Below are 12783 nucleotides of genomic sequence, written 5' to 3' on the forward strand. Positions count from 1 at the left end.
GAAATTAATCTTAAACGTACCTATTTACATTTTGAATTTTTGTGAAAATACTGGGGGGAGGGGGGCTTTAATTTATATCTGAGCCATGTATGTTTGATTAGAGGTTTTACTTATTGCTAAATAGCAGAGGATGCCAGATGATAAGGGATGAGTTTGAGGATTGTATGCGCACAAGGTATAAATGTTTTCAGGATAAAGCTATGGCAGCTAAAAACTAAGATAGCATCCTTCCTTCCTTATTGGAATCAGGCGTAGATCTCAGGAAAAAATTTAAAAAAATAAAAGGAGGCTATCTACGTGTGGGAGAAACACACAAGTTACTTAGAGTACTTAGAGTTAAATTTTAGGTAAAAAAGATGTGTAGTTGGTCGGTAAAGACGCAGAGTTGTACTTACGTATTTGCCAGGCTGTGTTGGCTGTGTACATGCATGCAGCACCCACTGCAGCCTCCTCCGGAGAATACTATCGGTGCTTAATATTATCTCAAACATGCTTCAGATGTCAAATTTTGAAATCATCCATGTTGTGAATACCTATCTATTAATTATACCTGTATCTTTCCCTCTGCTTTATGCTGCTTATTAGTACCTACATTCTGTGCGCATTGGGGGAACTAGTTGAGAGGAGGAGGGGGGGGGGGATAAATCTTACCCTCACATCTGACTTAATTCCTAAGAAATATCGACGGTGAAACTACCAAACCACGTATCTCGTTTGCGGTGTTTAAAAATCTACGCTCACATTTTATTTTTTTGAAGTAGACCAAATCAATGACATTCCTTGAAATTTTCACGAAATTTTCTTCGCACAAAGAGGAAAAATCACAGAAATTTTCAAGACTGGATGTTAAGTAGTTTTTCATTTAAAAAATAAAGTATGACAGGAAGTCTGCGACGTCGCAAACCGAGATACGTGGTTTGGTAGTTTCACCGTCGATATGAGGGATTTTGCTAAGTTAGCTGTGTTGCCAGACTTTCATTGTGGAAATTATAATTGTACCAAAAATATTTCCATGTAAAGATGAACCATCAAGCTAAAACTTTAACTAAACATTCGCACAAATTTATCAATTTCTTTTTGTGGCACAATGGTACAACTTCTGGAAACTTCCTGTTAATAGGTAAATACGAGGCACTTACAATTAGCACATTTCTTGAAAAATTTGCTAAAACAATGTCTGTGCACATTTCTACTTTTGATACCTTCAAAAGTACATAACAATCCAAAAAGTGGTAAAATTTACCAATCAGGCATCAAGAGGTGAAATGTGGGAGTGTAAATAAATAACATCACCTACAAAGATAACACTTACATTGGAAATATGATAGTATCAATAAATTAATATGTATATTTTCAATTTTTAATTCTAAGAAATGGATGGGAGAGCTGGGCTGGGTGGGGTAGGGAGGCGGCGGACGATAGGATGGGTTAGAGTAGGTATTGGGAAGAGAGTGCTCGAAGCTCGAACTGCCTAGAGTACCTGTAATAGAGATGTAGCGACAGATCTGAAGGCCTTTATAGACGATCAATTCCGAACCAATTCCGATCAAAGTAGACATGCTGATGACTGGTGGTCACCATCTACCATCAAATTTTGACGGGCCGCACTTTTTTGATCAAAGTGAGATCAGACAGGAGTGCCATCATTCATCATTTCCTGCCACAGGAAACGTTTCTGTCAAGTTTTCATTTTAAAATTAAGCAAATTTATGAATTTCAGACTGATGACTCCCGACACTTTGATGCTACTTTGATCGGAATTGGTTCGGGAATTTGATCGTCTATAGAGGCCTTAAAACTCCGAAAGTCCATCAGGCCCTCACCGATGCCTCCGCGAATAAAGTTAGGGCCCAAAAGGGCAGCCAACCTATGAATTTCGAATGTCCAGAGCGATTTACAAATACAATTGTTACGAACCGTCGTTTAGAAAGCATGTATTTGGTTTACTTTTTGCATAAATTTACTTATTTTTGCGAAAGAACGCTCTTTTATGTACATTTTTAGCCATCTTGGTTAGAATTGAAATCTGTAGGCTGGCAGTGAAATTTTGTGTGTTAGAAGTTGCTCAGAAGGGTGGCTGCACTTTTGGGCCCTAAGCCCTCCATGAACCGATCTGTCGCTACTCTCCCTATACAGGTACTCTAGAACTGCCCTGAGTTCCCGTCGCGCGACGCAGCCATCTTGCCTGCACATCGTAGGGGGTCTTTGCCTGCAAAAAGTAAACATCCTAAATTAATGCCGAGGAAAGAAAATACCGTAAACAAAAGTGAAGTGCCCTTATCAGTAATGAATTGTATGTAAATTCTTAAAACACTGGCGACTCAAAACTCTTTCAGTAAGTAAAATGTTGCTCAGGATGAAGCTTGTCCTAGTTTTATCGATTTTGCTCATTGCGTGTCAGTGTAAAAAAGCCAATGATGGACAAAAACCCGACTGGGCAAAGAAGGATATCAGGGACTTTTCAGACGCTGACATGGAAAGATTGTTAGATCAATGGGAGGTAAATAATTCCTACTTGTCATATCCAATGATTTAAAATTATCTTATCTTTTTCATAAGAATTGTCAAGGTGGGATCTTTTACTTGTTCGTCTCGTTTCTTGCATGCCACTTATGTCTTGCCGCATGACTTCTCTGTCTTCCTTCTCTGCCCTCCTCAAATGTTTTTCAAGTATCACTAATTTTAGATATTGACTCCTCACTTTCCATTTGTGTCATTCTCTGTGACCTATCTTGTATATACAGTACTTCTGTCCAAATGATCTTATGCAACTTGCATTTTAACAATTCAGAAAAGTAGCAACAATTGACGATTTAATGTTGATTGCTCTCCATTCTTCACATCTCAATTTTACTGGGTATGAACTTTTATATCCATCATGAGTTTAAGCGTAGCTCATAATTGTATTGACTGTAAGTGTCTATACTCTTTTTTGTTATCTATTAGTTGAAGAAATATTTAAGAGAACTGCAAGAAGCAAGAGGTAAGTAAGTAGCTAGACAAGTAAATTTTAAGAGAAGAAACTAAGAGTATCTATCAGCTATGTCAAATTTGACAACTAGTAGAAAATAAAGTAAATAAATGAAATTTTTACATAAATTATCAAAGATCAAAACAATTTTATTAAAATTAATCAGTATAGGTAATACATTGATTTTTGATGAATAAAAAAAAAAAAAAAAAAAAAAATCTGACTGGAAAAGAGTTGCCATCAAATTTACCTTTTTACGTGTCACAAACAACCTTTAGGTATTCATTCTTAATTCAGGCTTTACCTTGTCAATCGTGAGATTTAATTATTTTTTTTATTTTTATTTTTTTTGGGTGTACAGCCGCATATGCCTCCAAGCAGGTACCGTAAAAGCACACTGAAGCACTAAGTAGTTTTTTCAGATTAGGTACATGTTTTTTTTTTCTTTTTTTTTTTTTTTCTTAATGTCAGTTCACACTTCAATTTATTTACCCATGCTTATTTATTTTCTCCCCCTCTCTGGTCTGTTGACTAATTCCCTGTGTAATTCACTTAATTTACGCTGATGTACATAACTTACTTGAAAGACTACAGTCCTTCATTACCATCACCATGTAATGTTGTGCTGGTTTCTTTTTATTTAAATTTCTTTTTTATTTTTGTCCTTTTTTAGCGGTTGATAATGGTGTCGTGAGACAACGAAACAATCTGTATACTTACCTTTTGTTCCTCCCTTCCTCTGCCCCAGCTTACAGTACTTCAAAAGTCATTCTAACACTGCTATCAATCTAGACAGTTTTGTTAAGTTTTACATCGTTAACATTTTGAAATATTGCATTGTTTCTGTCTTTGTAACTTCAAAAGGGAATATCCATAAGCAGCATGTCTCCTTATGATCTAATTGCTTTCATTTTCATTTTTTCTTGTGAAGGAAGACGAGGAGCCACTGGAACCGGACGAACTTCCTGAATACCTCAGACCGCAGCCTGCCCTAGATTTTAGTAAAGTAAGTAAAGTGCTTTTACTTATTTACAAAAAATTTCAAAGTAAGTAAAGAAGTAATCACCCTGCCTATTAAAGAGGAATGTATTTGTGTAAGGAGACCCACAAGGCGAGAGACCACCAAGCTCACCTCAAATGCAGGGTGGCAACCCTCTGCCCGCCCTGCCTTCATTTGAGATTGAATATTTTTTTGGGGTACCTATCTTTTCTAACTAGAGGCCATTTTTCGAAAGTATTTTGAAGTTTTGCCTTCTCCCTCTTCTAAGCAAATTTCATCTATTCACGAAGCCACCGCCCCCCCCCCCCCCCCCCCCCCTCCCCCGGGCTCATGTTTTGAATGGGAAGGAGATGCCAGTAGTTAGGTAACAGGCGAATCCAGCCCCTAACCCATGCTAATTTTTTCCGTGTTTATCATCAAAATACTTCGTTTTGTCTTACTTACTTGGTTTTTTTTTTTTTTACTTTAAATGGGCTGCATTTTCCTTGAATTGTTATGTATCCCACACCTGATAAGACAACAACTTGAACCATTTTCACTCCTAGATAAAGTTGCTCATCTTTATGCATTTTCCGTAAGGTCTCAAATAAATCTTAAACGCGTTAATTGTAGAAAACTGTCACCTAACTCTATTTAAGGAACCTTTTTTTCTTCTAACTTTGCCCCCAAACTGACTTAAGTAAGCCAAGTAGGCACTTATGATTTTCTAAGCAAGAAGAAATTTTTTTTTTAAAACAAAACATGAAAAGAAATAACTTCCCTCCTTCCACTGCCCTCACTTCAATTTTTGGTAGTTTATTTAAAGTCATAAAATATTTGTGTTCACGCAACATTCATCATTTTTTGATATTTCCCAGCCAGCTAGAAATGAAAATGGGTAAAACACCCAACGATGAATATTTCTCACCTCCCTTGGCTTGTCAAAGAGAAAAATATGTGAGGTATCCATATATGCTCAGTAATCTTTTTACCTAAGTAAAAATTATTTTCGGCCCTAATTTAATCCAAAAGTCTTTTGTTTTAATTCATCTCCATCATGAATCATGTGACCATCCAAAGAACATAGACATTGATTAAAGTTCATCCAAAACATTGATTTTTTTAGTAAAAAAATCATGGAAACCAACTAACCAGGACAGCTGTGCAGCTTGTGTTTGCGATTTTGTCTGATTTTTTTTAATTAGGTAGTAAAAAAAAAAATCACCAAAAATTTCTATAGAAAGAGTGTCCTAATTTCTCTTAAGAGATTAACACATGAGTGTAAATTTACAGCGTTGCAATCTGAGATATGCAATTCTTTACTTTAGCCATGGACATACGTTGTCCCCTGATTTGTACATATGATTTTTAGGAAACGCCTAACAATTCTTCATGTGTGTCAATGTTGCTCGATTTTTTTGTTTGAGTCGCCATGAATTATTTTATTTTGAAAATATGCGAATACCATTCTTATTGTTGCTTTCTTTTTTTTCCTTCAGATCAAAGGTAATGACCCAGAAAGCATACTAAAGCTGTCTAAAAAAGGGAGGACTTTGATGGTTTTCGTTACCGTCACTGGAAACCCTACTCCAGAAGAGACAGAAAAAATAACGAAGCTCTGGCAGACTAGTCTGTGGAACAACCACATTCAGACAGAAAGGTAATTTATAGTATTCATCCGGCTACATAGTGTTTTTAAATTAGGGTTGGAGCCTCAGTATGGCTGTGCAACTAAGCTTGGCATTTTTTGTCTCCATGACTGGATTGTCAGCCTTTACAATATGCAAGGGGAGGGAAGTGAACACACAGATTTTTTAAGTTAATAAAAATGTCTTGAAAAATATAGTCACTTACACGCGTTGAAAGTTTGTTAATGCACCTGTTCGTGCACCTTTTCACCACTTCAACTTTTAGTACTCACTAGTAATTTTTGAAAAAAATTCTTGTAATTTTTTTTTTAAAAAAGGTATTCTAGTAACTAGGAGTATCAACCCTCCTTTGTGATGAAAATGAAAATGTATATTTTCTTTTTGTTTCATTGTCTATTTTTTTTTTACTTGATTTAACTTGAGGGAAGAATTTTTCAAAATTTAATGTGAATCTTTCCTCAGTACCTTTATGTTCCCTCACAGGTAGGTATAGTTAAGTCACTACCTACTTTCCCCGTTTCAGTTTTCTTCAAAGACCATATTTTCCTGAATTATTCTTCGTCTAACGTCCAATCGTCTTACATTATATTTCTGCCTAACAGGTATCCAGTCGCAGACAATAGGGTTATTCTCATGTTCAAAGATGGCTCCTTGGCATGGGATGCTAAAGACTTTCTAATAGAACAAGAAAGATGTCTAGAAGTAACTATAGAAAATAAGAGTTACCCAGGAAAATATTCCGCTGTTGTAAGTACAATTCACTCTTAATTTTTTTGTACACAGTCTACGCATTTTAAACTTTATTTCTTTGAGCTGAGGTAAAACGTAAGTCTCACATGAAGTTTACTTGACCGTCAATATTTTGAATCAATTTTAACAGTTGAATATAAAGTGGACTACTCTCCTCCTGTTTTATTAAAATTTAACTGCAGAAAGAATTGGACTGCATTTTGCAATTTGGAACTATAAATTCTGGCTCTTCTGGAAAAACACTTTTGTGCATAGGGAAACTAATGGCACATACGTAGTTTTTAAACCGGGCTAGAATTTTATAGTTCCAAATCGCAAGATGTAGTCCAATTTACCTACATCTTCAAAATCTGTCTGCGCTTGTGTATGGTTCACACAACAGCTACTGACAGAGTTGGAAGTCACTGTCACATCATTTTTCAAAGGATAAAACCTAAACTAGGAAAATGTATGCAGGGGTGCAAAAACTCCTGAACCTCACAACCGGGTTGCGATTAGTGACATGCAACCTTGGAAAAGTCCTGATTGCAGGTTTAAAAAAATAGGAAGGTCAAGAACTATCTGCATCCCTAGGTATATTTTTTTTGCCACTTGAAGGGCACTCTAATCAAACTGTATATGTTACCACAGTAAAAGCAACTATATCCTAAACCAAAAACTTTTTGGCAAGACATGTAAATACAGACAACTTGTGTAAATATAATTTCATTTTATTCTTGTTAATTATTAAAGAGGGCTAACAGTTTGTAAGACTGCCTTCAATAATTTATCCATTGATGAGGAAAATTATTATCTGCTGGTATTCGAACTGATCCTCTGTGCTCCTTAGAACAGTTCCTTTTTTTAAAAATTTTTCGTTGGCACTTTTATTTTGTTTCTCTTTCTTCTCAGTTTTTGCACATGTAATCTGCTGGTGGGAAGATACTTATAAAAATCTTCAAATATTAATCATCAGGTTTTCTCATCTTTTTTCAGGAACCAGAAGATTCCGTAAAATCGGAACTGTAAGCTGTGAGATGGCAACAATGCTCTAGAACTTTAATTTAAGAAGTGGTTCTCTCTCTTAGAGACATCCCGGCTAATTTTCAAATTCTACTTGGATGTTAATTCTTGTACCAAGTTTTTTTATTGTGTTTTTTTTTTGTGTGAACTGTGTCAACGTGTTGTCACTTCCCAATTATGATCTGAAAGTCTTATCATGTGTGTGACTTTTTCGACTGCGGTAAAATTAACCTTAATTGTAAAAATTAAAGTAGGTTAAGTATCTAGTCTGTGATCTACAAAAACTTTTGTTTTTTCAATAACCATTGATTATGAGTGCCACTGTTTTGAATTTTTCAGATCATTTTTTTATTTGATCCATCTGGATTTTAGAATTTATCTTCTTACCGCACATAATTTTTCTGCACACTCTTCAAAATGAGTGAGAGTTCAGAGAGTAGGAAAAGACAGCTGTATCTAGTTTATTTGATTTCACTTATAGATTTGTTCAGTGTAAGTTTAGTGATACCTATTCTGTCTACACATTTGCTATCTTTAGGCATCTCACACGTACAAATAGGACTTCTAGGGTCTGTGTATTCTTTTATGCAGTTGCTTTCAGGTCCATTTGTTTTGCGTGGATGTATCGGGAGTTGGAGTGATGTGAGTGGTCGCAAAAATGTTTTGGTTCTCTCTCTATTCGTTTGTTCAGCATGTTACCTACTTCTAGGCTACTCTACGGCATTTATCTTTATTCTGCTCTCCAGGTTTATTCTTGGTATTATCAAAAGCACACAGATTTTATGCAAAACAATCATAGCTGACATTACCCCGCCAAGTCAGCAGCTTGAAGCGTATGGACTTTTCACATCTATTACATCTCTAGGATTTGTCATTGGTCCCTCGTTTGGGGACACATTGCTGAGTTAGAAAATGGATTCATGTATGTTTGCTCAATTACCAGTTTTTTATTCATTGTCAATTCCCTTATAGTTATTTTTTTTGTGAAAGAATTCCAAGGAAAACTTGAAAGTGCAAAATTCTAATGCCTCTGTCATTGAGCAAATCAAGTTGACGTGTATGAAATTAATTTCCATTAAATGGGAGAAACATTATCCGGTCTTTCTAGTCAGGTTCCTCATTGGAGTATCAGTATTCATGTTTTTCTCCAACTACACATCATACATGAAAGAGACCTTCGAAATGTCACCGTCAACAATTGGTTACACTGTCTCATTCCAAGGATTCATAAGCGCAGCTGCTGGTTTCGCTTTTAAGTACGTTCATATCGCAGAGTCAAGCATAGTGCGGTGTTATTATTTATTAATTTTACTGAGCATCAGTTTTTTCTTTTTGACGTTTGTTCACTCATTTTCCTTGTTTATGTTTTTCTTAGTTCCATTGTTTGTTAGCCATTCTTTATTGAGAGTTGTTACAATCGAGATGGTGTTTGAGAACAGTGATTCCTCTGAGAGAGGATCACTCAACGGTGCATATCAATGGTGTCATGTCAGTTGCCAAACTAATAACACCTCTCATCTCGGGTTTTGTCATTGATAGCTATGGTTACAAGGCAGTATTGTTCATTTCTTTCCTCTTGTGTGGATTAGCAGCCATTTTTTGTAAATCCGTTTGTAAGAACAAAATACAGAGTAAGATTGAATAATACTTTTCAATAAAAAGTTTATTTTGCATAATTTAGTCCGTAATTTCCTCCCAACCCAATAGCCAACATCTTAAGAGATACTATATCAAGTGGATGAAGAATTTGCATGCAAATTTTTTATTGCTTCATCTGAAAGTGCTGAAAGAGCTGATTTTACAGTATTTTTTATAATTTTTTTCTGATATGGGATATAGTGTAAAAGTAGATTTAAAAGTGATAAAATGCACTGCCTAGTGACGTCAACTGGCGACATTTCCCATTTAAACACACGTATTTTAGCAGATTAGATCATTTTGTCATGTCTTCTCCAATAATTGTTCAATTCATGAACCAAGGGTATCCTCGTGTTCAGTTCACTCAGTAGTTTCCACTTCAACACAAAATTCATCAAATTTCAGACATCTGCAAATTCTCTGTTGTGTTAGGTTTGTACGTATCTTAAAAAAAAATAACTAAAAAAAAAAAACCCCGAGATACTTTATTTAATGTTGTAGGTAATAAGCATTCACATATCTTTTGGTTTTATTTTCGGACTGGCTCAGCAGCCTTTTAAAATTCAACCTTAGTCACCAGTGGTGTGGTGTGCTTTGCGCTGTATCAATTGATATGCTATCCAAACCTATTGAAAGGATTGATAAACAGGGTGTTCGCAAAACACCTTCCTAATCTATTCTTTCCCATCACAGCTTCAGACAGGAAAACATCAATACTCGATACTTCTTGCCTTGCCACTGTTAGTCACCTTCCCACCCTGAAAGCAATATTTTTTAAATATTGTCTCAATACCCTAAAATCCAAGAAAATATTGAAGCAGCCATTGCATCAATATAGAAACATTACTCATGAAATGGAAAAGTAACATTGCGATATAACATTGCATCAATTCTTCGTGAAGGTCGAGAAACTTGCAAAAACAGGCTGATGCTACTTTTTTGCCAAGATGTGTTGTTTTCACTGTTCTTCAGCAATCTCTACGGCCGTCTTTTCCTTGTCAATATTGCAGATCAGATTTTTGTGGAAATACTGCATGAAAATGTTCGCAACTATTCAGGTGACTGCAGGTGATTTAATGATGTACTAAAAGAAATTTTGCAACAACATAACGTCCACTTCGGGACGCGCCTTCAATTCGCCGCATAGACAACAAACAAACCGCAGAGGGCGAATATCTATGGCATCATTTCCGTAACCCTGAGAAATAAAATTATATTTACGGAAAGAAAAGAAAATAGGTGTTAAGAAATTATTTTTCACCTATAAAAATGCTGAATTTCTTTTTCTCTGGAGAAATATTTTCCTTCTCAGAAAAAAAAAAAAAAAAAAAAAAAAAAAAAAAAAAAAACACATTTCGCCGTAGAAATTCGTAGAAATATTTTCACCGCTCCTGGAAACAGGATCGGATTTAGGGGGTGGCCATATGGGCCGCGGCCCATGGCGGCAAAGTTTGCAATTTTCTTAAATGTAGCTGTGAAGAAAAATCGGATTCAGAAAGTAAATTACAAACGAGAAAAGGTGACAACATATCTCATTTCCTGAGCGTATACCTCTAGTTTTATCGTATTTCTGTGATACAATAGACAAGCAACTTTAATTAGTCAAGTTAAGACGAAGAGAGAAACCGAACACGGAATTTGGCAGAGAGCAACTTGAGATGAAAAGGAGAAACCCGCGGCGCGGCGGTCGGCATGTAACACATATTAGCGCCTACACGACTGCATGAATACTTCACGCATTGCGTCAAAGACTCTGGCGGTCGCTGCGGTCAGCAGCGAGCGGCGTGAAACGCATAGCGCCTACAAGACTGCATGAATGCTTCATGCATTGTGTAAAACACAGTGCGGGCAGGGCGGCGCCGGCGGCGCGGCGGTGAGATTTAAAATTTATTAAACCACATTTATGTTTGTTCTTTCATAATTTGTTCGTTCATTTCATATGAAAAAGGCCTCGTCCCCACAGAGATAGGTTTACGGAACTTAGGTACATTTCGCGCCAAGTTCCGTGAACTTTTGCCAGTAGTGCTGACAGGGCTTTCGCAAGAAATGTGTCCAACACGAGTAAACGCGTCTTATGCACCCCTCCCCCTCCGGCACGTTCACTTGATGGTTTTTATTGATGTTTCAAAGCGAATGAGAAGGGGCGGCAAAATACAGGCGGCCCATGAGCGGCAAGTAAGTAAATCCGGCCCTGCCTGGAAACTTACTTTTTTAACTGATCAAAAAAAATTAAGAAATAATCTATTAAGAAAAAAATAAATGGTATCTCGCTCCGTAACCTTTGATAGAAACCAATGGACTAAACAATGCATAAACTTAAAATTAAAGGACGTCTTCTTGTGATTCGCCTTCAATTTCACCGCACAGCGATGGCCAAAGTGCGAAACCACGTATTTCCGTTTGCGACGTTGCAGACTTCCTGTCATACTCCAGTATTTCTTCGAAAACGCGTCCATGCAATTTCTTAAAAACTCAATCCTTAATTTTTCTTTTCACCCGACAGAATATCCTGCAGGAATTTCAAGCCACCAAGCTGGCTTGTTTCTCTTTGAAGAAACAGTAATAGGAGCGGAAATTTTGAAACATTGCAAGATGGATGCGTAGCTATGTACTTTGACCATCGATGGGTGTGATTGCGAGTTGTTTGCAGCCCCTTGATGCAACTATTCGTGTTCCACGGGTGTGCGTGTTGCATGTTCAAAATTGAAGGCACTTTCGCGCTTTTCTCATTTTATTGAAGATGCACGGGACTCCTCAGTTGCAGACACGATAATAACAGAGTGCCTATTCCCTATATATAGGGAGAGTAATACCATGACGTGTTTGTATGAATTTTCTTCACGCAGTCAAAGATTTTGAAAATTTCAAAGTTTATTTTTTTTTGTTTTTTCCCCGTGTAATTAAAGCTTTTTGAACATTGCAACGCAATTTTTTGACTTAAGCCATCATCGAGTGCTTCGGCCTTCAACTTGTAGTGCCTTCGGTGAGGTAGGGATTTTTTTTTTATAAAATGATAAGACGAGAAACTGAGGATTTGCATGACATACCAGGAAAAATAGCGCTGGTACATCATCAAAATGGGCACTTCTGAGATGTGCTGAATTTCCAAAATTTTTCGATGGAGGACACCGCCCCCCCCCCACCGTGTCATCATTGGGAAGAGAGGGGGATAATACCAGTACCCTGAGTAACAGGCACTGTTGATTGGAGTACACGAGTGCCAAAAAATATAGTTCAAGAGCGGGCCCGCTTTTGTAAGGACAACGCCTGATGAAGGACTACAACATTATCAAAACTTTGATCGGTTTTTTAACACGCTTAATTTTGGCTCGTGAGCTGCACTTTTTCGCAGTAGCGATTGGCATCTTAATTGATTTTTTGGAAAAGAGGAAGTGTTGATTAGAATGCGTTCTATGACTTCATTCATATAATTAAGTATATTATGGTTACGAATCAATTCATTTAAACTCATTGACGGGACCCGTCATTTTGTTATTTCTCAGTATTAAAAACCAACATAACTATATTTCAGCGTTGCGAACTTTCTACTAGCAATAATGAACTTTTGGATCAAGTAGTGGCATCTGACGAGACGTGCCAAAAATTCTCTTAGGAATCCAATGAGATGCTTGGCATGTGATGCCGCCGCCCCTCCCTTCGAACTACAATTTCTGGCTCAATTTTGAAACAACGTACGTACCACTAGTTTCCCAATGCACGTAAGTGGTTATACAGATGAGCAAGACATTAGATTTCCTGGTTGTAAAATGTAGTTCAATTTATCAGAAATTTAT

General features: G+C 36.7%; 2 protein-coding genes across 2 annotated transcripts; both read left to right on the top strand.

Annotated features, from left to right (window-relative positions):
* The first annotated feature begins 2225 nt into the window (after nt 1–2225).
* On the top strand, nt 2226–7677 carry boca (LDLR chaperone boca). Its single transcript, XM_019046809.2, has 5 exons — nt 2226–2500; nt 3903–3977; nt 5450–5610; nt 6202–6346; nt 7325–7677. The coding sequence occupies exons 1-5, from the start codon at nt 2345–2347 to the stop codon at nt 7355–7357; spliced, it is 570 nt and encodes a 189-aa protein (XP_018902354.2). The 5' UTR covers nt 2226–2344; the 3' UTR covers nt 7358–7677.
* A 91-nt stretch (nt 7678–7768) lies between these two features.
* On the top strand, nt 7769–9027 carry LOC109033945 (major facilitator superfamily domain-containing protein 9). Its single transcript, XM_019046808.2, is given in 4 exon segments — nt 7769–8231; nt 8234–8367; nt 8369–8824; nt 8826–9027. Coding segments are annotated over 4 exon segments (1224 nt in total). The 3' UTR covers nt 8997–9027.
* The last annotated feature ends 3756 nt before the right edge of the window (nt 9028–12783 follow it).

The sequence above is a fragment of the Bemisia tabaci genome, chromosome 8 (assembly GCF_918797505.1).
Source record: "Bemisia tabaci chromosome 8, PGI_BMITA_v3".
Classification (NCBI taxonomy): domain Eukaryota; kingdom Metazoa; phylum Arthropoda; class Insecta; order Hemiptera; family Aleyrodidae; genus Bemisia; species Bemisia tabaci.